The 26,648-nt window shown below is 35.7% G+C and overlaps 1 protein-coding gene across 19 annotated transcripts in view; it reads right to left on the bottom strand.

The window, feature by feature from the left end:
- SLC4A7 (solute carrier family 4 member 7) overlaps positions 1-26,648 on the bottom strand; it is a 98,722-nt gene that overhangs the window by 67,225 nt on the left and 4,849 nt on the right. For 5 of the 19 annotated variants that reach the window (XM_019745255.2, XM_019745260.2, XM_019745247.2 and 2 more), the window contains exon 1: positions 3,594-3,641. The exons of 13 other annotated variants lie outside the window; for them this stretch is intronic. In XM_019745255.2, coding sequence (XP_019600814.2) covers positions 3,594-3,626 — 33 coding nt within the window. In that variant the 5' untranslated portion in view covers positions 3,627-3,641. Of the gene's footprint in view, positions 1-3,593; positions 3,717-26,648 lie in introns of those variants that run through there. One more of the 19 variants, XM_074312734.1, reaches the window with a different exon arrangement.

Below are 26,648 nucleotides of genomic sequence, written 5' to 3'. Positions count from 1 at the left end.
GATTAATTAGAGAAGTTTTACAAGTACAGAAACAAACACCTATTTGTCTAATTAAAACTGATATGAAGATTTAAAATGTATCCTAAAATAGTATGATGGTTGCATAACGAGAATTACTCATAGGAGACGCATACATAACTATCTAGGATGAAATGCCAAGATGCTGCAACTCAGCTTCATAAGGATCTAAAACTGTATTACTTTCAGAGACTTTATGATATATTATAAATTCAGACACACCTACAAAGCTTGTTGAAATTCAGCTTCCCCTGCCCTATGCTAGAGATGCTGGTTCAATAGGTTAAGGTGGAGCCCAGTCACCTGCACTTTTAATAACTCTCTGTGTGATTCTGGTACACACCGAAGTTTGAACATATCCTTGGATTATATTAAAGACTTAAGTTCCACATATTTAAATAAATCTTTGAGGCTACTTCATGCCCTTAATCATTTTAATATGTGTCTTGGGACCACTGACACTCCATTTACATTGTTTTAACCACTCAGAAAAGGAAATGTGCATTGTAGTTCACAGGAAAAGACTATAAAGTTACTATACACTTTCACTAATACGAGCAACCCTGCAAGTCTACAGTGTTCTCAAAGTTGATTTGTATGTTAGAATATTTTCCCCAAGATGCCTAGGGCAATCTATCAAAATATATATAAATAACAAAGCCGCCCCCCAAATACCAACTTCCTCCAAATAACCCCAATTCCCAACCCTATCCCCATCTATCACCAAGAGTTGAACTTAAATATTAGAAAGCTTTCAATGTATGGGCAAAAGCTTAAGAGTAAGGCAATAATCTTTACTAATCCAGTTAAAGGGAGAAATCATCAATGACTACTGTTTCATAAAATGGAAAGCTAAAGAATGATATTCACAGTTTCTAAAGAACTCACTTGACATTTTTGGATCCATTTATTAACTCTAAAATAAGATGAAAGAGACGTAGAAGGAATATGGAAAATTGCAAGTTTTAAATTGCAAATTATTTAAACTTAGTCAATCATGTGATTCCCACAGAAAAAAAAATTTTAAAGCCTTAGGAAAAATGCTTTGCCACCAGACAGTAGGAAAACTGGATAGATTCAAACATTTGAACAAAAAGCTTCAGAAATTTTTATTTCAAATACCATGGTTAAAACTAAAGACAATTTAAGTTTTAAGAAAGTTTCAAAGATCAAAGGTAAAGATATCAAAGAATGGAAGAGAGAGAAATCAAAGAGGTATGAGGCATAAAAATTGGCAAGTAATGCCAGGAGTGTTAGTGACACATTTTCTTATCAGATGCTTCGTTATAAGGCACAAGCATCGTGGACAATGTAATGCCTCATCAGGGTTCCTACCTGAAATTATAAATCATAAATACTTATTATACTACTTCTCTGAGGAGATGCATTCATTCCAAATTCTAATTCAGTATACACACACACACACACACACACACACCAAAAAACACAGAAATCACTTATTTTAAAGGTTGTCAAGTATGTATGTTTATTAGCAGAAATGAAAATAATAAAATCTATTTCCAAAATGGACTTAAATATATATATATTTAAATATATGTGTGTATATACATATATATACATATGTATATATATGTATATACACACACACTCATATGTAAACTTTATTAGTAATTAAAATGTACCAAAACATCATAGGCATTCCACACAGAACACACACACACACACACACACACACACACATACACATCCAGTAGATGCTTTTCATCATAAGAAGGTCCAGTAGGTACTCTGTCAAGATTCCCCACCTGCAGTCAGCATGGGGTTATCATTAGCTAGGTATTTTTAGGGTTCAACTGCATGTTAGTACTGAAAAGAAATAGGAGAGAGCTAGGGAATCCCTCAGCAATAGGGTCCGTTTAATTGTTCTTCCCCTTGGATAATATCCCTGTTCCCCATGAATCAACAGACCACAAAAAGTCTCATTTCCTCAAAGACTAGTTATTAAGGAACTCATCCATTCACTCAACAAATATTTGCTGAGTGCATACTATGTGCCCAACATTATTCCACGTACTGGGACTACTTCAGTGAATGAAAAACTGTAATATAATCAAATTCCCAGTTTATCATTTAATTTACAGGAAAGATATGACTCCCCATGATGAGCAATCCAGAGGTAAATGAATTATCCTTGCTATTCCTAATGAAGAAATGAGGCCTCACAAACTCATTAGTGTGGATGGGTTTTACTTTTCCAGTTCAATTTTCTCATTTTACAGCATGTGCGCTCTCGCGCTCACTCTCTCATTCTCTCTCTCTCTCTCCCCCCCTCCCTAATATGTATATGGGGGAGAGGAGGGAGAACATAAGTATATGTGCACATGTACACACAAAGCTTAAGATCACACTGTTAGCTGGTGAAAGAACTAAAATTAAAAGTCAGGCATCTAGAGTCCCAGTTACATGGGTTATTTAACACTAGACAAGAAACCAGGGTCACTGTAATACATGCTGTGAACACACCGTACTTTTTCTTTATAGTATTTTTTAAAAATTGTAATTACATATTGATGTAAGTATTTCCTTAACTGTCTTCCAGCCTGAACAGTAAGTTTCAAGAAGAGGGTAATCATGTCTGTTCTGCTTACCACTGTGTCTTCACCATCAGGCAGTGCCTGGCCCTTGGTAAATTCTCTAATAAATATTTGTTGATTGTTAAAGTATGTTTCAAAGGACAAGACACTCAGCTGAAAATTCATATTGAATCCACTTAAGGACTCCTTATGAACCCAATTAAAGCTCAAATATAGAAAGTTACTCAATATTTTTAAATTTAATAAATCAGCTTACAAAAAAAGCCCAGCATCAGCACATGATAAAATAAAAATGCAATTCACAAGTGGGAAAATCAAACAAATCTAGTTTTGTCTGAAACAGATTTTATAACAACATACTGCATTGTACTAATTCTCTCATAGTCATTTATCCTGCCTGAAAAGCAAAATCCCTAATTTGTACTTTCTTCGTCAAATTTTCAAAAATGGGACTTTAACATGCCAAAGGCACATTAGGGGGGGAAAGGGGTTAAAAGATTATTTAATAACATATTCACATAAACATTCTAATACCCTTTTTTGATACCTCAGGTTTACAAAACCCATTAAAACAGCAACAGAAGAACCTTATCACAAATGAATTTCTTCATTAGATAAGACATATAGCTATAGCCCAAAAGTAACACCTCCCATAAATTATGATTATTAACCATTTTAGTTGTCAAAAACTTCAGTTTAGCTTCAAAACACACTTAGCCATTATGACAAAGATTTTTCTTTCCTAGTCTCTTAGCCAATTAGAATTTTTAAAGCCTCATTCAAGTAGTATTAACTAATCAAAAAACTAATTGTACAGAATAATAAAGATGTACAGACATTGCTAACTTTACACAAGGATTTACTCTTTTCAGCGATGACTTCCACAGTCAAGGACACAGAGGATGATACTATTCTAAGCCAGTGCTAATAAGCCTGACATTTCTTCAAGCTTCAGTGTTCAACTCTGCAAGATTCAAATTTGTTTGTAAGTAAAACAGAAGATCAGAACTAAGTACATACAGGTAGCTTCTTCTCCAGGCGAAGTCTTTCCATAGTAATATATAAATGCCTTGTTTTTGATAATGTAATGCAGTAAGTCCCCTGAAGATTCCAGGGACAGTGAGCACGTATCTGATTTAGGTCACTGTGCTTTGCACAGATGAACTCTTCTAAGTTGCTTTTACGGTACAGCCAATCACCGTCGTCTAAGTTACCTAATCTTCCAAGCTAAAGTAATATACACATAAACCTTTCTGTAACATTATAGAAAGAGCAAACCCTAAGGATATGTGCATGTATATACACATAGTGTGTGTGTGTGTATATACATATATCTTAGAGAATAAATTTTCAACAACAGTCGGTTAAATCTAGCCCTTCCACTTAATTTCAGGAAAGAGCCAAAGATGTTTTCATCGGAAGAGTTTTGCCTTTTTACTATTGCTATATTTATACCAATTTATTGTAACTATATTAAGAACAAAATTAGTAAACCCTATTATGGTTTATAATTACAATTTTAACCAAAAATTTCATATTCATATGGATAACAGCTAAAGGGGAAAAGGAAATGAGCAGTGCTCCTCCAACTTTTGGGCTCAAGATCTCTTTACACTCTTTAAAAAATTATTGAAGACCCTCAAAGGGCCTTGGTTTATAAAAGCGTAATATCTATATTTACCTATTGGAAGTAAAACTGAGAAAACTTTAAAATACTTTTCATTTTTAAAAATAATAAAGCCATTACATGTTAATATAAATAGCATTTGGAAAACACAAGTTTTCCAAAATTCTAATTGTTTGGGAAAAATAACCTAAGGCTTATCATTATTGGTAACAAATACGACCAGTTGTTTTTCTTCAAGTGACAGGCTCATTTCATTTCTTTCTGAGGAAATAACTGTCAAATGCAAAGTCTGACTAACCCCAGTTAGTCTGCCAGTTATTCTTCAAGCAAAAATGGTGTTTCATGAAAACAGCAGCTAGTTGAGCTCACAATGCAAGCAATTGGACCCTGGCTTTTTCTCCAGACACCACTGTACTCCGGTATGTATAAATGTTTTTGTGCACACTTCCTATTTTGTCATTCAGAATATTAAAGCAATGTGTACTCTAAAGTTCAGATTTACCAAAATCGTTTTTACTACTTCATCAAGAACATTCTTAAATGAAAATTTTTGTTTTGTTTTGTTTTTTAAACTTGGAGTGACTACGAGTGCTGTTTGGTGCCTCTGCCTTGTTTTGTGGTAAGGCACCAGCGATTTCACCCATCATTGCTTCTGCACCATCAATACAAATTTCAATACAGTGAAAAAGGCAAATAATGTATGTCTTAGAATTACTATGAAAATAGTTTTGACCTTGCAGATCCCCTGAAAGGATCTCAGGGACTGGCAGGGGTCCATGGAAAGAACTACTGCAAAAAACTATAGGTTTAAAATGTAGAATTAAAGAGTTATGAGTGAATTATATTCTTTTTATATTCTCTATAATGTTGTTTGTTCAACAAACATTTTAATGTGTATAGAAAGAGAGAAGTACCAACGCTATGCTAAACACGATCATATGTAACACATTTAACTTTCAAATATTTCATTTAATCCTCTCAACTCTAAAGCTCAGAGAGGTTAAATCACTTCTCCAAAGTCACACAGCTAGTAAGCAATAAGCTTAGGATTCAAACCCAGTCTTCCTCAATCCATTCTTTTCCTCTACTCCAACAATATAAAAGGAATTTAAGCAAAAAAGAAATCCAACTATGATTGATTAAAACAAAATTTTAACTGAACATGAATGAAAAAAATTGTGTAACAAATTCACATAAAATGCAATTGAAATTAAACTAAAAATATATTCATTGTATACACAAATATGCTTCCTGGTACCATCAAAGTCTGTATTTTAACAAAGCAAATAAACGATATTTTCTATAGAAATAGCTATCTCCCAAAAGTGGTCTTACTACCTGCTAATCCTATAGAATTCATTGATGACGTGTACCATATAAATAACAAAATAAGAAATTTAAAACTGAAATAATGTATTAAAAAGAAAAAACACTTTCTTTTAATCTTCCACTGCTCTACATGTGACTGTTGATACCAAGCAAAAGACATGCCGTAGCCTTCAAATCCAACTAAAGTTTCCTGTGTATTAAACTTCTCTAATCAGAAACCCCAATGACATCAACAGTTATAATAAAGTATATAATTAATCACATTTTTTAAATCTTCAAAACTTTCTATGATTTACACTTGGCAAATGAACATAAATCTGAAGAAACAAACAGAAAAGATGTATGTTATTCCCTGATTGTAAAAATTCTCACTACATCAAGCTCAGAACAAAGAACATCTGCAAACCATCAGGTTCAACAAGCAATTTCTACAATGACCTCTTGAAATTTACCTCCGGTAGAAAATTTTGGCCCTCCCACGAGTATTTAAGAGCTTAAACTCCTGGTCATGCATGTCTCTTCCCCCACTGGATTATAAAAACCCAGAGCATAGGGATTTAGGTGGGAGGAAGGGAGGGAAAGAGGAAAAGCTTGTGTGAGGCTCCAGAGGGAAAAGAAAGAATTAGGTGCATACATATTTTTAATTTCCCCAAACTGCAAAACGAAATATTATTTTTCATCAAAACACAAAAGATGCATTGCTCCAACATGTCATCTGTTGTGACACTCTCCTGGGCACTACTAAGCCAATATTCAAAGAAAACTTTAGAAATCAAGTTTTACAGATTAAATAGAAAGGTAAATTTTAGTCTATTGTACTACTTTCTTGATAAAATAAACAGGTATTAACACATAAACTCAGGAAATTTAATCTTGTTAGCTCTTTAAAGATTTCATTTTTATTTATTTAATAGCAATACTTATTTTTTAAACCAATCTATTGAAGTATGATTGACATGTAAAGAGCTATGCGTATTTAATATGTAAAACTCAATGAGTTGATAAATACACACCTGTGAAACCATCACCACCATCAAGGCCATAGACATATCTGTTACCTGCTGGCTTCCTCCCACCCCCTTTATTTAAAACAATTTTTTAATTAACATCTAAAGCTGGTAAAGATAGGAAGACACAGATATTCTCATACTTCCTAGTGGGAATATAAATTGCTCAAAACTTTCTGGAGAGTAAGCTAGTGAGACTGCATTTAAAAAATTTTTAAGAATGCCCTTTGTGCAGCAATATACCTTTGGGTATCTATTCCATAGAAATAAAGCACAAAAATATAAAGATAAGGTCAAGCATGTTTCTCATCCAAACTGGCAAAAACAGAAGACAACTTGAAAGTAAATAAATAGCAGAATGCCTGATTACCAAGTAATATTATGAAGATATAAAGAATTAGAACCTTGTACAAGATCCCTCTCACTAGATATTGATAACACATTTTTAAGAAAAAGCAAGTTGTGGAGCTGTATGTTTCTGATCACATTCTTATGTTTTACAAAGGATAAAACATTATTTGTGAGTATGTTTACATGAACATATAGACAAAGTGTAGAAGGATATATAGGTTGGTCTAGGAGTTATGTTTCAACAAAAATCATGATTCTCAAAGATGTTAAGAATGTATTAGTTCAACATATAGTGTAAGATATAAGATTAAATATAATTGTTAAGAAGTCACTAACGGTGAAAAATTATCATTTTAGTCAATTCTTAAAACTATGATCAATTCATGTTTTAATAGGTACAACTTTGATTACAAAGCAAGTAATATTTTTGAAAGCACATTTTACAAGGTCAGAAGATGGTTCAAAATTTTCCTCAATACATTCCCATTTTCTAAAAATATCTTTGTAGGCACAGTGAAAAGAAACTAACTTTTTTTTTTCAGCTTCACAGTCAGACAATGATATAATCACATAAACAATTTTTTTTTTATCTTAAATTCAGGAAAAAGAAATACTAAAAAGTTTAGAATTTTAATTGTGCATTTCAATCAGCCAAAGGGGGTGGAGGGAATCTACAAATGCTAAGTTAAGTTAGGTGGAGAATTGTACAGGATTTAAAATGATTAAGAAAGCAAAAGTAGTAACCACGTTAAGTTCCCTTTACAGATGTGAAGTCACTTTTCCAGTATAAGAACATAATACAGGGTACAACTGCTAATGTAGATGGAGCTGCTGACATAAAGCAAAGGACCCATAAAAGTTTCTCTTTATTTGACCAAAATAAGGAGTGGTGAAGGTACACTGAGATGCATTATTTTCTTAATTAAGAGAAAACATGTTTTGAATTCTTTAATTTAAAATTACTTCCCTTATATTTTCCTAAACTCTTTAAGAAATAGAAGTATGCATGGGAAGAACAATCTCTTTTAATATCAATAGGTAAGGAAGTTAGTTCTATTCTTATTATACATAGACAAATACTGTGGTTATTTACTAGCTTTTATGGTATCAGAAAATACTAATAATAGATATAATGTATTAAAACTTCCTATATGCTTTACACATCTTCTTTCATTTACTACCCTAAACAATTCAAGGAGTAGGTATTACCATCCCAAATATAAAAAAGAAACTCAGGCTCTAAAAAATTAAGTAATTTTCTCAAAGTCCCGTAGATTGTACTTGGAGAAGCAAGAATTTTAAATCATGCCCTTTGCCTCTAGGGACCTTTCACTTTTCAGTAGGCCACTTAACAAACTTTTTTTTCTTTACCCCTAAATTCTTCAGTTTTTATTTTCTGAGAGTAATAAAATTTTCTTGTATAAACATAACACAGTTATCAAATCAGATATAATACAGTGAGTTAATTTAACAAAGCCAATTTTTATTTATAAATTGCACCAATTATGTCAAGAATATCCATTATATACTAAGTACTACTCTGGCCCAGAGTTCAATCCAGGATCTCGTATTACATTTGGTTATTATGTCTTTTTTTTCCTTTTATGATCCCATTTTTTGTTTTTATTTTTGTTTTTCAATTACAATTAACATTTTTAATTCTCACAAGAACTCTGAAAGTAACATAGCTGATCATTTTCCAACCCAGGGCTGTCTGACTTCAAAACTTATGTTCTTTCCAATAGGCCACATACCTTCCCCTAAGTTAAACTACATATAGCTTTATTTGCTCTACATACAATCTTATTTGCTCCTTATTTATGGAATTTTAAGTTAAATATAAATATTTCAATTATAATAATGTTCACCTAATACTTTTTAAATACTTTAAATCTATTAGAAAATCAGTAAGAGCTAATAAAATAACTAGCATAAAAGCAAAAACTTTAACACTAAATCAGCATCCATATTATAATAAACATATGGAGATGTTATTTTAATTTGGTTTCCACAGATAAATTGAAGCAAATAGCCAAGAAAAAAAAAAAAGGAAGAACTCCCATAAATACAAATGAAAATCTGTCTCATTTTAAAACATGTTTTCGAGAGGAGCACAGCCAATCCACACCTTTCACCACTGCTAAGTATCACTGCTGAGTACATGTTGTTTAATTGGGGCAACCAATTCAGTTTTCACCACTTATTACTAGTCTCAGCAACATATAAGATCGCCATCTGGTGGCTATCATTAGACATGAGGAATACTTTTCTCTTACGGGGTGCTTATGGTGAAGGGAATCAAACTAGACGCCTGTTCCAGGCAAAGAAATTCAGGGTTTGAAGTTTCCCTGACAGCTGCTTTAACAAACCTGGACATTTAATTTCATTCAGAAAAACTCAAATATTAAGAGGGTAAATAACTACTGAATAAATATTCCGTTTTTATATCAGGATATTTAGGATACAGTACAGCTATATTTTTCATATAGGCATTTTATATGCACCACTGAATAATCAATGTGTTACAGTGAAGTACATTTACAGTCTCTTTTTTTTTTAAGTTGTTTCAAGTACCCATAACATTTTAGGAATTTTGTTTTTAAGCATATTTTGAGGTACAGCTATAGTTTCATGAGAATTAAATAGTTGAATCCAGTTCATAAATAAAATGCAGTTCACAATAGGGTAAAAATTGCCTTTTTATCAGAAACCTTCCAGTTACAAAAAGTTACGACTGTACTCGACAAAGCACATCTCTTTTTCTTAATAATACTTCACTCTAAATACTGGAGATAAAGATACAGTTCAATTTACATTTGAATTGAGAAAAATATTAATTTAGTTGTACTATTCCTAAATATTACAAAAAATTTTTCATTCTTGTAGGTTTTATCTTGGGCTACTGTTAGCTAAAAAAAATTATCAAAGAAATTGAAAAATAATCTGATTGGTGTAACAATTAAAAACATAACCAGAAACTGGTTAAACCTTTTCAGTTTGTTGATTTTTCTCAACTACCAGGCCGCTTATTTCCATTCTGTAATGCTCATGGCCTTATTTCCTGGAGCTCCTCTATATGTGAATTCTTAAATGTAGATGTTCATGTCTGACTTACCAAAGTCGAAATATGGTTTAATATAGTCAAGTCAGATATATTTAAACTCAGGCTTTCCGTGGAAGTGAACTTCTCTCTCACTTCCTCTAAGGCATTCAAAACTGGTGGCGAGTAATTTCTCTAACTCCAAAAACTTAAGTCTTCTCTATTTTGAACCTTTTTATCTGTTTGTTCTATGATCCTGGATTCTACAGAAGAGAGCTTCTCACTTTTGGCACTGCTGACATTTTGGGCTGGACACTTCCCTGTTGCAAAGGGACGTCCTCTGCACTGCAGATGTTCAGTAGCATAACTGGCTTCTACCTATTAGATGCCAGTAGCACACACATCCTCTCTCCTCAGTTGTGACAAGCAAAAGTATCTCCAGGAATTGCCAAGTGTCCCATAAGAGGCAAAAGCACACCCTAACACATAACCCCCCAGAGAACCACTGCTATAGTAAAATAACTGGGAGCTACTACTGATTTCCTGTACTCTAAGATCCTGTAAAAGAAAAGAAACCAAAAAACTATCACGTTCTTCCTCAAAAGTATGTTGGCACGAACATGCACATAGGCAAACACAAAGTAAAGCTTTGACCCTTTATAAAAGCTGCACTTAGGGGGCAGCTGGTTAGCCCAGTTGGTTAGAGCGCGGTGCTCTTAACAAGGTTGCTGGTTCGATCCGCACATGGGCCACTGTGAGCTGCACCCTCCACAACTAGATTAAAACAACTACTTGACTTGGAGTTGATTGGTTCCTGGAAAAACACACTTAAAGAAATAAAAGTTTGAAAAAATAAAAATAAAAAAAGCTGCACTTAGCAATGAATTCTCCGCATCTTGCACTTGAATTTAAAAGTTTTATTGAAAGCTACCTGTTTTCTGTGTATGAACCTCAACGATGGCATAGGGATAATTTTACTCTATAAAAATATTCCTATTGTAGTTTTAATATAACACTTTTAGATAAATAAAGGCAGGATGGAAATCTTTTTATATATGCATACTTTTAAACATTATAAAACAAGTCCTCAGGCCTTAAGCCTAAACCTTCACATTTCAAAGTGGCTTGTGAAATGCAGAGACCTCTACATTAAGTGATCCAAGACTAACTGAACACACTACAGAATCATTATATCCTGTCCCTGAATGCGTTTCACCACAATGCAGTTTTTTGGTTAATCTGCTAAATTAAAATTCAGTCCTAACCTTGCTTTAAAAGATCCAGACTAGATACTGTCAGCTTGACAGCTAAAAAAAAATAGGGGAAATTAAAGCTGATGCAGATAAAAAATATGATTTCAAGTGGTATCTGCCAGAGAAGCCGTATGTCCGAGATGGGAAAGATGAAGATCAGGGGGAGCTGTTCTCTAACGCTCTCGCTCCCCTTTCTGAAACTTTCGTGCAGCTTTTCCGGGATCCCAGCAAAAACTCTATAGACTTAATCTATATCTCTCTAACTACAGAGAGTTTAAATATATTTGTGATTCCGGGCAACCAAAAGAACCCTGCCTGGAGCACTCAGGCAATTCCTTCTATTTGTTTTTACTTACTGAAGTAAAAGTTGTCAATTAGGAAATAGAAAGTTCAAGAATTTAAGATTAAAATATTGCCAAATTTAACTGTTATGCAGGTAAACTGGCAGGTCTTTACCAATTACAACAAATGCTGTCGTCATTTACTTTGATACTAGTTCCTTTCTAAAGATTCAAAATAATATTTACCTTTCAAATTACCTAAATTTGAATGAATATTAATCCATCAGGCAATTATCTTCATGCTCAATAGCACATAATCTAACTGCAAGTACTTTTAGTATCTAATTGAATTGAATTCAAAGAAACACTATGATCATTTTATTTCGCATTCTCCCAGTATTTTCCGCATTTGTTCTCTAAGGGGAGACACATTTTCATTGTGAATAAAAATAAAGTCTCCTTACCATAGTAACTCACTTTAATGCTTACATAAAGTGAGGGGCAGGGGAGCAAAGAAAAACAACTTGGAGGTCCATCAAGGAACATGATAGACCAAAAATTAGGGTTTGAGTTTATCTGTTCTCTTTCCCAATATTCACTAACATGATAGTAATTTTTTAAAGGATAAGCTGACAAGGACAAAGAGAATAGAAGAAACCACAGCAAATGAGAAATAACATAAAATCTTTGAAAGCTATAAAGTGGATGTAGGAATAGTTATCTCATTTGGAAAATAAACAGCAACCTTAAAATAGGTGGCTATGAAAGAAATAAAATAGGACTCAGGGACCGGCCGGTGGCTCAGGTGGTTAGAGCGCCGTGCTCCTATTGCCAAGGTTGCCAGTTCGATTCCCACGAGGCAGTGAGCTGCGCCCTCTATTGCTAAGACTGTGAACAACAGCTCTCCCTGGAGCTGGGCTGCTCTGTGCTGCCAGGAATGGCCAGTGGCCAGTGTGAGAGTCCAGCAGCCATCATGAGCTGCCGTGGGCTGCCGTAGGCTGTTGTGTGCTGCCGTGGGCTACCGTGAGCTGCCATGAGCGGCTGGTGACCAGCACAAGTGGCCAGCAGCCAGCATGAGTGGCCGGCAGCCATCATGAGTGGCTGGCAGCCGGTGAGAGCTGCTGTGAGCAGCTGACCGGCGACCAACTGCCTCAGCCGGGAGGAGCACAAGGCTCATAACACCAGCATGGGCCAGGGAGCTGTGTCCTACACAACTAGACTGAGAAGCAACGGCTTGAACCGGAGTGGGGTGGGTGGAAGTCGGAAGATGTGAGGGGAAAAAAAGGACTCAGAAACCAAATCATGTTTAAATAATGAAACACTGCATGAAATGTTATTAAGTGATTAAGATAATTGACATATATTTGAGCAACAGCTTCTAATTAATGATCTAATCCAAGAAATTATCTCCACAAATTATATTAGCATAAAATTAAGACTAGATACTACTGAAAACTGTACCTATACATATATAATGCAATTTGTCAACCAGTTTATTTTGGCTGAAGATAAAACATTGTTTTAATGAGTACAGATTCTAGAGTCAGATAGCCTGACTTCAAACCTTAGCTCTGCTACACACCAGATAGATATGCAAGTTACTTAATCTCACTGGATCTCAGTGTTCTCATCTGTAGATGAGGATAGTAACAGTACTTACAACTGACAGGTTGTAAAATTTAAACAAGACAATGAATGCAATGAGCGTAGAAAAGTTCCCACTAACACAAAATAAACACTGAATTAAATATTAGATATTAGTACCACCCTACCATACGATCATTTCTATTGGTCATACCGTCTTAATTTTACATTTTATACTTAGGTGAAATTTAATTAATTCTGCTCGTATTCAAAATCATATTGAAATGATTTCCCAATTCATTTCAAGTTCCTTGAAGATATAATTTTCTTTATGCAGAATGTTAACTCTGTATGTTTCTTAGTGATAAAAACAAAATACAATATTCCATGCTAAATAGGTACAAAGCAAGTCACAAATAGGTTTTATTTGCTTTCAAAATACTGTTAATTTGAAAGGTTAAAAAAGAAATTGGTCTGAGCATAGGGAAGATTACTGTCACTTGCCTTTTCAGCTGTGATAATGGTTTCATACTCATTTAAGTCACTTCCTCATGAATCCTAGGAGACCGAGTAAGCAGTCAAGAATGTAACCATGAAATAACATTCAAACCTGAATCTAAGGAGATTTAGCACCAGCCTTTATATCAAAGGCTTCGTCAATGCAAACGATTTCCATTCATTATATACAAATTTACATTTTACTAAAAATATAGTAAGCACTATCCTAAATACCCAAGTTGCCTTTGCATTATCAACTAATTCTTCAATTGAATAAAAAAACCTAAGTGTCTTTTTTCACTACCGGAATCATTTGGATATCTACATATATTTTTCAAAGATTTTTATACCTTTCCTTCTACTACAAGACACTTTCATTTGTTACTTTATTCACTTAATCATCTAACAGATATCTGTCAACGGCTTACTATGTGCCAGGTACTGTGCTAGGAGTAGAGGTATAATATGTCCAGACCCAGAGATGAGAAAATGTTCAAGTAACTAAAATCAGCTGACTATGGTTGAAATGCAGAATAAGAGAGATGAGCAGTAGAGACAGAAAAAGATGGAGAAGGGAAAATGAGCCAGACCTTACAGGGCCTACATAAGTTTTAGACTCATCCTGAAAGCAATGGGGATTATAACCAGTGGCACAAAGATCATGCTAGCAAGGCAACACTGTACAGAATTATATGCAGGAACTGGTGACAAAGACTCTCTCCTTTGACCAAACTTGAATGAGGCTCAGAGCAGGCCTCTCTGTCCTCGTAGAATCCAGTTTGAGCAAGAATGCTGTTAAGTCAGTTGAAGGAAAATCCCTAACCCTTGCTATCTGACCTAGCCTAGATATTTTATCACCCTGTCTGTCCTGCCTTCAGCAATTCTGCTGAGTTGGTCTAATAAGAATCTCCCATACCTGTTGTTTCCTCTTAGTAACTTTCCACCCACTCACCCCCACCCCACCCCCACCCTGCTCCTTGAATATAAATGCCCACTTGTCCTTGTTAAGAGTCCGAGCTGAGTCCAATCTCTCCCCAACTGTAGTGGTCTCTACACCCATCAGAATGTCCTCCCTTAAACAAAGTCTGCTTTATCATTCTTTAGTAAGTGTCACTGAATAATTTTTTCTTTAACAGTCAAAATAATATTTTTGTTTCTGGTAACACTGGAAGCCAACTAGAAAGGCACTACATTATTCCAGGCAAAAGAAGATAGAGGCAAGAGCTATGCGGTCAAAGAAGTATGGCGACAAGTCAATTGATTCGAGATAAGGATGCTGAATCCACTGGATTTGGTGTTTGGGTAGAGGGAAAGAAAAGTCCTGGATAATGCTCACATTTTCAAATGTGAGCCAGAGTGGTGCCACATTCACTGAGATAAGAAATGAGGAAAGAAGAGAAGGTTTGATTAAGATCTACTTACGACATGTCAAGTTTCAGCTGAGTCACCCAAATAGACACACCAATGGATGGAGCTCCCTTCTGGTATCTTCTACTGACTATGAAGAAAGTAGCAACATTTGCTGGGATACAAGGGTGAGAGGATACAGTCTGAAGAGAGCAGAGAATGTTCAGTGTGGCCACTGTAGAGAAGAGGAGATAATTAGCAAGACTTAGAAAGAGTATTTTCTATGTTTGAAGAATCGGAGGGAAACACAGGGGTACCAATGCACAGGGGTACCAATCTATAAGGCTAAGTGAGTTAATTTTTCCCGCTGTTCAACAGAGAGGCTGAAGGTAAACTGCATAGAGAAGTGGAGGCAGTGAACCAAGAAAATAAAAAGTGGGATAAGAGACTAGAGCGCCTCAAAGAATGAAAATTATGGAGTAGAACAAGAGAGCTAAGGAAAAAACAAAAGGAGATTATAGTCAGACGTGAATATTTACATTTAAGAATTCACATATAGAGGAGCTCCAGGAAATAAGGCCATGAGCATTACAGAATGGAAATACGTGTCCTGGTAGTTGAGAAAAATCAACAAACTGAAAAGGTCACCCCATTTTGCACTCTCAACCTAAAATGATATCAGACCTTATCAGAAGAGACCTTTAGGAAGACTGTGAATCAGGTGTCAACTTTTTCAATGTATGATGTGCAGTGAAAATTAGTAGGTAACCAGAAGAAAGATACAGGGTGATACAGCTACGTAGCATAAGCTTCAAAAGAGCAGGAATTCACCTGTTCGAGACATATACTAAAGTAACAAAAATGTTCTTTTAATCAGTTCTCTCAGCAGAGAAAGGGAGAGAAGTGGCTAAAAACCAACAAGGACCACCACCACCTTTTCACTTTTAGAAAGATGTAGGCCATATTCTGGTAAAATGATAGCCACACCTAAATACACTTACACTCATCAAGAGCCTAAACCTCAATCATATGTACGTAATTTTCACTACAACAATCTTCACAGCTAAAAACTGAACACAAAGGGCAATAATTAAAGCCACTGCTAAGGTGCTAAGATGTTGATCCAGTTGACAGTCTCAGGAAAAAGAAAATGACCATTTTGTTCAATCCCTGAAAAATAATTTAACTCTCAGAGATACTCATTCTACTGATCTGTGTTGGAAATGGCTATAATAGCTTCAGATACTTAAAAATATTTTTATTACGAAAATAATGTATGCTCTTTTGGGAAAATTTTGAAAACTAAATATAATAATCTATTTACTTTTAAATTCCACCTCCAAGAGACAGTCAATAATAACCTTTGATCATTTCAATATTCAATATTAATTTTAATATTAAATTTCCTTCCATTAAATACTCAAAAAGAAAAATGGAATCATATAGGGACATACTCCGCTTTTTTCACTTTCAGATACTTAATCTGCTAATATATTGAGTTTTAAATTATAGCTTACCAAATAGAATCACTCATTGCTTTCCACATCAAAAAACTACTGAACCAAATGGAATCTCTTTCAGATATCTCTAAAAAAAAAAAACCTGTCTCTAGGATTATTCTACATAATACTTATCTTCTGTCAAGCACTCTATGTATCTACTACATACACATAAAACAAGAATTACAGTTCAATGTCATTAAGCATTCCATGCTTCTCATCCTGCTTCTTATAAAATCTCAAAGCAATTAATGTACAGTAATAGAGTGCTGATTCAGTTGCTACAGTACGAAAGGTAACACTTTCTCTGTAGTTTTCCATATAAGTAGTTTTCAAATGATCATCTCATTAAAAATATTGCAATATTTCAGGTACTTCTGGGTCAAACAACGTCTTTCTCATTGTAGGTAAATCACTAATGAGTCACAACCTGTAGTTTGGAAAACAGTGAGAAGATTCAGAGCATGAATATTTGGGATAACCCTTCCTCAACTCTATTTAACAATAACTACTTTAAAAGTTGAACAAGCAGACGCTACTAGTCAGGGTTTTACTCCGTAGCTACTTTGAGTAATGGAGGACCAAGGGGGAAAAGAGCAACGTTAAAACTTTAATCCCCAATCGACACCATGAATAAAAGTTCTGATTTAAAGCCCTAGACCTGCACTCTATAAACTATTTTTTCAAACAAACTAAAGCAAGAGCTGTGACTCGATTGTGATTTAAGGCATTAAACAGTCAACAACCCCTACCCAACAGGCCCAACCAAAATTAGCCAACTGATGCTCATTTATGATAATGCATGTGCCATTTTTCTTGAGGCAGCTTTGAAAATAAAGCTGAAATATCATTTTGGCTTTCTATAAAAATTTTCTCAATGAACATGATGTACTTTTCCAAACAGATACCCCGGCCTATTGCAGAGGCAGGGAGATACAGCAATCCCCAATGATCTAAAATTCACAGCCACCAAACTATAATCTCAAACTGTCCCTAACTATTTGAAGGTCACAACCATAACTGAGAAAGCACTGACACTATAAGCATAAAATAATACCCTGTGGCTAATCCACTCAATATTCATCATTTAACCTTTTAAATGTAAACCCACTTATTGCTAAATCAATGTAATTAGGTGATGGTAGCAAAATAAGTTAACATCTAAAAATTGAGTCTAATTGCAATTATGTAAAACATGCAATTGGCATTTTTCAACTGTGATGTGAAAACAAAATTTAACCTGAAAATCCTTTCCTTCCTCTCCTTTATGATCTTATCTCTCACCTCTCCCCGTCACACTTCAATATAAATTCTAATTCTGGGGGGTCCATACTTTGCTATAAGATCATTATATTAACATACTGTTTTAATTTCTAATCAATAAAATTACTTTTATTTATATCTTATTTCTATCAAAATTTTTTTTAAAAAGAGTTGAAATAGCTTGAAAAACAGAGGTAAGAAAACATCTCAAAAAAATGCAGTCAACTTAATATAAGTCCATATATGTCCTCCTTAAAATGAACTGCATTATCTTAAAATTAATGACCTTTTTGAGAAATCATGTTTAGAAAATAGAACGGCAGCTTGGCTATTATAACCCATTAAATTCAATGCTACATAGGTAATCTGAAAATTCCTAAATATCTCTAAGTTGTTTAATGATGCAATGATTCAAATAAATATGAGTATATACTCACATATATAAAATGAGTGGGGGCATGTGTGCATATATATGGATATATGGATATATGTCTGTGCAAAACAAAATTCAAAAGACTCACTTTATCCAATAAAATACACGGTAATTCTTATTTCAGATTACAGGGAAAAAAATAACATAAATGACAATTAAATGTAAGGTGAAATTAATGAACTCTTTATAATACAATTCTTATCATCAGGCCTCAGCAGAATAACAACTAGGAACTATCTTTTACCTATCCTTCCAAGTAGAATACTCTTCTGGGTTGCAATACTCCGCAGACTAAATTCTGAAAGGCTAACAGTAACAAAAAGATACAGTAAGATCTCATCAAAAAAGAATTAAGCTATCTAGTAATCGCAGCTCTCTACAAGCCAAGAACCAGAAGACCGTCTTAGGAAGTAAAATTTGTATGACAGAGACAAAACAGAAGATACCTCCCTGATCCTCACTTAATAACTATGCAATTTCATTTCTTATCTATTACAGATAAGAAATTCAATGACAAAAGAAAATAATTAAAATGAGGTAAGATTAAGAACACCCACAATAATCTAAAGCTTAGTCAGCGATTAGTACTCCGTTTTTTAAAGGACATACATCACTTTTTAAATGTTCTGTCAAATGGTTAAAATTAAATGAAAATATTATGCTTTAAACTTCTAAATATTCTATCAAAATATATTCTTTGAAATGTGATGCTAAGGCAATAAACCACTATCTAACCTGTGCGGTGACAGTAAAAAAGAATACATATATATATGGGTTTCTGCCCCTGGTTCCTGGCACAGAGCTCCTAAATCCCTTGCAGCAGTATTTTTGTTCTAATGTGGGTGGGCTCCTGGATGGGCTGGTCACCAGAAAGACCAAGCCATGATTAATCAGAAACTAGGAATTTTCAACCCCATCTTTCCTTGTCCAGAGAGGGGAGAAGGGCTGGAAATGGAGTTAATGATTCTCATGCCTACTGATGAGCCTCCATAAAAATCCTGAAAATACAAGGTTCTGAGTTCTTCTGGGTGACTGCACACGTGGAGGTGCTATGAGAGTGGCCTGCTTGGTTGAAGGCATGGAAGTTCCAGGCCCATTCCCACATGCCATATTTTGATGTATAATGTGCACTTTTTTGCCCAAATCTGTATAATCTGGAAAAATAAGGATGTGCATTATACATGGGTAGTACTAATTCCGAATCTATATAAATGTTTTTAATTCTTTCATTTATGCTTATGAGTTAAAAGTGTAACTCTAGAAATCAACAATATCCGCATGCAAAATAATACCTTGGAATATGATAATCAGTTTTGTTGAACTTACCACGAACTTGCAACAATGAAAAAGTTCTTGGCCTTCTATAGCGAGTAAATATCGTAAATTTGTTACAGGTACATAAAATTTATTTTATCTTGTATCTGTTCTTATGTTTTGTAATTATTTGTTACATAAAATTCTTGTACCATAACACGTTAAAAAATGTTAAAATCCTTTATAATACAAAAAAAAAGTACCTAAATGTAAACGAATGAAAATTTGAATTAAAAAATTAAAATGAAATATTTTTTCCCCTGAAAGTTTGGGCCAAAATGTGGGTGCATATTGTACATGGTAAAATATGGTACCTTGCCCCTCTGCATCTCTTCCATCTGCATGTTCATCTGTATCCTTTATCATATCCTTTTAGAATAAACTGGCAAACAGTAAGTAAACTGTTTTCCTGAGTTCTGTGAGCCACTCTAGCAAATTAATAGAGTCCGAGAAGGGGATGTTAGGAGTCTCTGATTTACAGCTAATTGGTCAGAAGCACAGGTGACAACCTGGACTTGCAATTGGCACCTGAAGAGGGGCAGCTTTATGAGACTGACCCCTTAACCCACTGGATCTACTACTACTGTGTTTCCCCCAAAATAAGACCAGGTCTTATATATTAATTTTTGCCCCAAAAGATGCATTAGGGCTTATGTTCAGGGGATGTCATCCTGAAAAATCATGCTAGGGTTTATTTTCCAGTTAGGTCTTATTTTCAGGGAAACACGGCATCTCCAGGTAGATAGTATGAGAATTGAGTTGAATTGTGTAGGACACCCAGCTGGTTCACAGAACTGCTTGATGTGGGGTGAGAAACCCACACAGCTAGTGTCAGAAGTGTTGTGAGTGTGGTAGTAGTGTTAAAGGAGAAACACGGGAGGAAGACCGAGTTTTTCCTAATACCTAACCCCTCCCCAGAGAGCTATCCACAATACCTCAAGGCCAGTATTTAAGGACTCTCGAGACTTTCTATTTGCTAGTTCTTCAATGAATATGTACACTCTTTTAGAATTTTGTTACATAAGAACACAGGATGGCTATTGATAACAAGTTTCCAAGGGTACATTTAGCATTTGATACAGTATATGTTTTTCCCTGATCCTGAAAAAGCCCTACAAGTATTATAATTTCAATTTTATAGATGAGAAAAGAAATTCAAAGATGTTAGTTGCCCAAGGCCACCTGGTGGCAGATTAGGGCTAGGGAACTGAGGTGTGTCAAACACAAACATGTACTTGTTACACCAGGGACTTACCTCCAAATTTTATCTTGTTTTGAAAATGAGGTTTTGTATTTCTGGTTATTTAGTGAATTTCCTATTACTGAACAAAACAGTTCAATACAATAAAATGAGAGACCAAATAAAGGCCAATACAGTCTGAATGAACCCATTATTCCTAAAAAAAGGAGACCAACTTGCCCAGATATAAACAGGCTCATAAAAGAACCATATCCTGATGATACTGCTAATGGCATGTGCAAAAATGGATAAGGAAGTTCTTCCTGAACATATTGGGTCATTTGGGAACAATTATAAGCAAAACAAAAATAAATACAGAGTATTACTGAAAGGACTCTACTGAGTCAGAGCACCGGGTAGTTATATATAGCACCTGGACAAACAGGGAGGCAGAGCTCAGGAAGGAAGAGGGTCTATGACCCTCAAAACCATAAAATTAAATGGCAATGGACAGAAAAAAAAATTCTATTATGTAAGTAACAATTCTAAAGAATTAATACAAATAGCGCAATTTCAAACCAATCGACATAACAGCTGGCATAGTATCTGGGGTTTGAAATTCCTTTTCTTGCCATTGGTCCTTTTATAATCATAAACAGTAAAAGTCAAGTCAAAAGATTTCATAAAGCAAATATTACGCAAGTATTCATACATAAGTAAAATACCCACTATTTTTTATCAATAAATTTAAATGCATTTAAAACTTGTGAAAATATCATAAGAATCATAAAATGTTCACTTTCATGGTGCTTAATACCCACTTGGCCTAATATGCTCTCAGGTTAAAAAAAAAAAAATGTTATGTTCTTTTACTCTGAAATCAATCTAAACTGTATTTACCCATTATCCTGCCTCAGTAGAACCAAGGCAAGAAATATTCTCTTCTACTAGCAGTTATAGCAAGCAAAGTAGGGTCTTTTTCTTAATGGTAACATCGCAAATAAATACTATATAACTTATTAATTGACTGATTAAATAATTAACTAGAAGCATATTCAACTTCGATCTTACGAGTTCATGATATGCTAACGTTTATTCACTGAATGAATATTCACTGAATGCTTTCTATGTATTAAACTTTAGAATAGACGTAATCGAAAATTTACCAATAATCCAGAAAAATTCTATCCCAGCTCTCAGAGAATCTGGAGGCAAAGAGGCAAATTTCACTCAAATATTTAATTTCTATAATATTAGCAACAAATTCGCGAAAGTTTTTAAATATAGAAAACTATAGTTAACTCAATTGTCTGAGGCAAATAGAGCTTTTAAATATCAGACAAACAAAATTATCTGATAGGCTTAATGTTGAATGGTATTGACAACAGGATCTTTGATTCCTCCAGAAGAATTAGAAATGGAAGATGAAGGGATGAGCAGTTATTTGGCACCCACCATGGGTTCAAATCTCAACTTAGCCGTTTACTAACTGTATGGCCTGGGAAATTTTAGAAAACTTCTCTGCCCATGAGTTTGCATCTGTAACAAGAATAATAAGTGCTTAAAAGATGCCTAATAAAATGCATGGCCCAAAGCAGGCTTTCTCTAAGAAGTTAGTTACCTGTTCTTCATTAACTTCCCCCCAGCAAAGGACAAAACCCTACATCCTAAATTAGTGATTCACATCAATGTAAGAAACATGACATTCTTTTTCCCTCCCAGTGTTATGGTCATTATTTCATTTGAGGTGCTATAAAGTCTCAGAATACCACTGAGGTTTACACCCAAATATAAATATACAAATGACTTTCAAGAGCGGAAAAACACGATTATGTTTTCCAAGTACTGGCTTCTAATGACTGGTTTAATGGGAATCGTTCCTTTAGTCTTATTTTTAACTGATATTTTTAAATGTAGGGATGGAAATTTCACATTATTTCTATAATGACATGAGAAATCTGCAGTCACAGTTATGCCTTCCCACAGTAATGCAATGTTGCACAACTCCAGGAGAAACCAGTTACACTGTTCTAAAGGTAAATGGTGCCTTCTGGAGCAAAACCAGAAAAACAATGCGAATAGTGAATGCCCCCTGCAACTGTGCCACTGCAATCTCAACAATTAATTGTAATTGACCTGGATAATTTTTTAGTAGTGATTATCCTCAATCAATGGTAAATATAAAAATGACAAAGGAAAACTCTAAGTTTAAAAACATATACCAGGGCGGGCCCAGTGGCTTAGGTAGTTGGAGCGCCATGCTCCTAGCGCGGAGGTCGTGGGTTTGATTCCCACATGGGCCAGTGAGCTGCACCCTCTACAGCTAAGATTATGAATAACAGCTCTCCCTGGAGCTGGGCTGCCGTGAGCAGCCGGAGGTTGGCGTGGGCTGCCGAGGGCTACCGTGTGCCGGCTCACGGCTGGTGGCCAGCACGAGTGGCAGGCAGCCAGCACGAGCTGCCGTGTGCTGCCATGAGTGACCAGCAGCCACCGTGAGCAGCCCACCAACAACTAGCGACCGACTGCCTCAGTGGGGGGGGGGGGGGGGCGGAGCGCAAGGCTCATAATAACACCAGCATGGGCCAAGGAGCTGTGTCCTACACAACTAGACATAAACAACGGCTTGAACCGGAGTGGGGAGGGGGAGGAAGACGTGGGGGGGGGGGGGCAAACATGTGCCAAGCAGTTATTTCCTTGTGCCTCAGGCATTTCATTTACAACAGCAGCATTCGCAGTCTCTTCCGCACCTGCCTTCTATTTATTCCTCACTAATCTAAATCCCTGCATAGAAAGGAGTTGAAAGTGAGGATCAGGTAATCAGCAGCATGCAAACTCCAAATTTCCAATGGACTCGTGCATTCAATATAATTAGGCATGAAGTATGTGATTTTACCAAAAGACATGTATGTATTAATAACTTTGGAATGTATGTGGTACCTTTATAACATGAAAAAATTAAGTAGTTCACAGTATATTAGACTATATCAACAATAATACACCACTCAGGATATAGCTGGATACGTAAACCTATGACATAAAGCAATGTAAGAAATCATCCCTCTATTTTACTGAACAGGTATGTTTGCACAGTTCTAAAATCAAAACTGTATAGAAAGGTATACACTGAAGTTTTACTCCCATTCCTGTCTCAATTTCTGTTCCCGCACACCCTCTATGGCAACCGTTTTTATTAGTTTTTTAATTTATCTTTCCAGTATATTTATACAAATACTAGTAAATACAAATATACTTCCCTATTCCTCCCCTTAGGGAAAAGGCACCAAAGGGCACCCTCTGTCCCACACCTTGCCTTTTTACGTCAATTTAAACTAGAGATCTCTCCACTTCAGTACAAAGATCTTCCTCATTCCTCTTTTATAGCTGCAGGATCCTACCGTGTGGATATACCATAATTTATTTAACTAGTGCCCTATCAGGTTGCTTCCAAAGCATCTTCTTAAGTGAAACATTTTCAAATCTCCCCTGCTACTGAAACAAAGTGAATTAGCAACATCACAGGATTCGCTTTCTGAAACTTACGATAATACAACATACTTGTGACCTACTGTTCATAATTTCTAAGAACCATCAGAAATTTCCACCTCACATGACTGCATTCTCTCCCCATCAAAGTTTAATGTAATTATTATAGCATTTCTCAGAGCTTGTAATATAAAGTTATGCATTGTGAATCTCCAAAAAGTATAGTGTGTAACATTTCCCAAATGTATTTAGCTACAGAATGGTTCTATGGCAAAACCTCCTACAGACATAGTATTCTGCAGAACAAACTTTAGCAAATACTTGGGTGGATGTGATCAGTACTGTCATCTATTTAAGTAAAATATAAGATTATGAACTTTTAAGGAAGACATGAAAGCAAGCTGAGCTGATTTTTGGACTAGGCATTCCTTACTTAGTTAGTTGTTTGTTTAATTATAAACCCCTATGAGATCTGAATGTAAAGCTACTTGATCCTCTTCTAGAAAGGATGTATACAAGCATAAAATTTTTCAGTTTCTGGGGATTCTGGACCCTAAGGCCCATCCACTGTCCCCATGGTCATATCTATTTTAAAAGCAATTTTAAATAGACAGTGCTATATTATCTATGGCAATAGTAATACTCCAAAAGCTAGGATAAAACCCAAAGGACTTTTCATACAAAGCTAATGAAAAAAACAGCAGAGCATGGTACAAAGCAAATAAATCATACTCAAAGGGATCATTATTTAGCAATTAATGATATCAAGCAAAGCAAATTCTATTAAACAACTGTGGGAACTGTTACACAGGCTTGTAGTATGATTTTTATACAGGTGCCTCTCATTTTAAATAAATAAATTAGATTTTTACAGGATTAAGAAAGTTGGTATTTTACTGATCTTACACAAAATAAAATCTTAGCATCCAGGAGTTTTAAAATCCAATACGTTTCACACTAGACAGCAGTATCTACTAGAAATATAATTCTGCTGCAAATTTGAATGTGACAATGTGAATGCCCAGGGGAAAGATATAAAAATTCTGGGACTTTTAAATGTAGATCAAAAAATCCCCAAGCGTGATTATAGTCTCACAGACGAAATGATGAGGAAAGAGGCATTAAATTGAACAGTGAAACACGCAGGTCTACCATATCTGATTTGGGGTGGTACTCTACCTATACAAGGGCATTCAAAGGACAGCAGGCCAGTGGGGGTAAGGCCCAGCCCAGGCTCCTCTCATCAAACCTTGTGGTAAAGTTTGAGTCTGCTGCTAAAGGGGCATCCTGTTGTAACTCAGACAAACACAGTCGTTTAACGCCCTCCTTTCCTCCCTTCCCTAACACTTCCTCCCCCCAATAAGCCCACCCACACATATATTAAATATTAAAAAGTACAAAAATTTTGAAAAAGATATTTTGTAGATCAAGATACTATCCCAGTGGCCAAAGTATAACAGAATGGAAATTTCTAATTTAAAGTCTTATCAAAAATGTATTTCTTGGGCCAGCCCAATGGCTCAGGAGGTTGGAGCACCGTGCTCCTAACACGGAGGTCGAGGGTTCCATTCCCACATGAGCCAGTGAGCTGCGCCCTCTACAGCTAAGATTGTGAACAACAGTCTCCCTGGAGCTGGGCTGCCCTGAGCAGCCGGAGGTCCACCTGGGCTGCTGTGGGCCACCATGTGCTGCCAGGAGCAGCCAGCAGCCAGCATGAGCGGCCATGGGCTGCTGTGTGCTGCCAGGAGCGGCTGGCAGCCAGCGTGAGCGGCCATGGGCTGCTGTTGCTGCCAGGAGCGGCTGGCAGCCAGCGTGAGCGGCCATGGGCTGCTGTTGCTGCCAGGAGCGGCTGGCAGCCAGCGTGAGTGGCCGGCAGCCGGCGAAAGCTGCTGTGAGCTGCCGTGAGCAGCCGACCAACAACGGGCACCAGACTGCCTCAGCCCACGGGAGCGTAAGGCTCATAACACCACCAGCATGGGCCCGGGAGCTGTGTCCTACACAACTAGATCAAGAAACAATGGCTTGAACTGGAGTGGGGAGGGAGGAGGGGTGGATGCGGAAGAAGGGGGGAAAAATGTATTTCTTAAGAGGATTGTTTTTAACAAAAACATCTCCAACGTTACCATGAACTCCATAAGAAGAGAGTCCACTATCCATGAATCTGCCTTATTCCTTTTTGGTTGAATACATCAATTCCTCAGGTAAGAGGGGTTCTGCCTAAGTAGTTTCAGTATTTTTCCAAAATAAAGGATGATACTAAGCTGAAAACATCCTGTATATGAAAGAACATACACCACACACAAAAGTACCAAGTGTTAATTACAGTTGATCAACACCACGAGTTTGAACTGTGCAGGTCCACTTGTACATGGATGTTCTCAATAAATACGTGCAGTCCTATAAATATCACCCTTATGATTCTCTTAATAACATTTTCTTTTCTCTAGCTTACTTTATTGTAAGAATACAGTATGTAATACATACAACATACACAATATGTGTTAATCGACTGTTTATGTTACTGGTAAGTCTTCGGGTGAACAGCAGGATATCAGAGTTAAGTTTTGGGGGAGTCAAAAGTAGTAC

This window comes from Rhinolophus sinicus, linkage group LG10, assembly GCF_036562045.2.
Source record: "Rhinolophus sinicus isolate RSC01 linkage group LG10, ASM3656204v1, whole genome shotgun sequence".
Taxonomy (NCBI): domain Eukaryota; kingdom Metazoa; phylum Chordata; class Mammalia; order Chiroptera; family Rhinolophidae; genus Rhinolophus; species Rhinolophus sinicus.
Note: the sequence above shows the minus strand (reverse complement) of the source record. Positions and strands in the feature narration are given on the sequence as shown.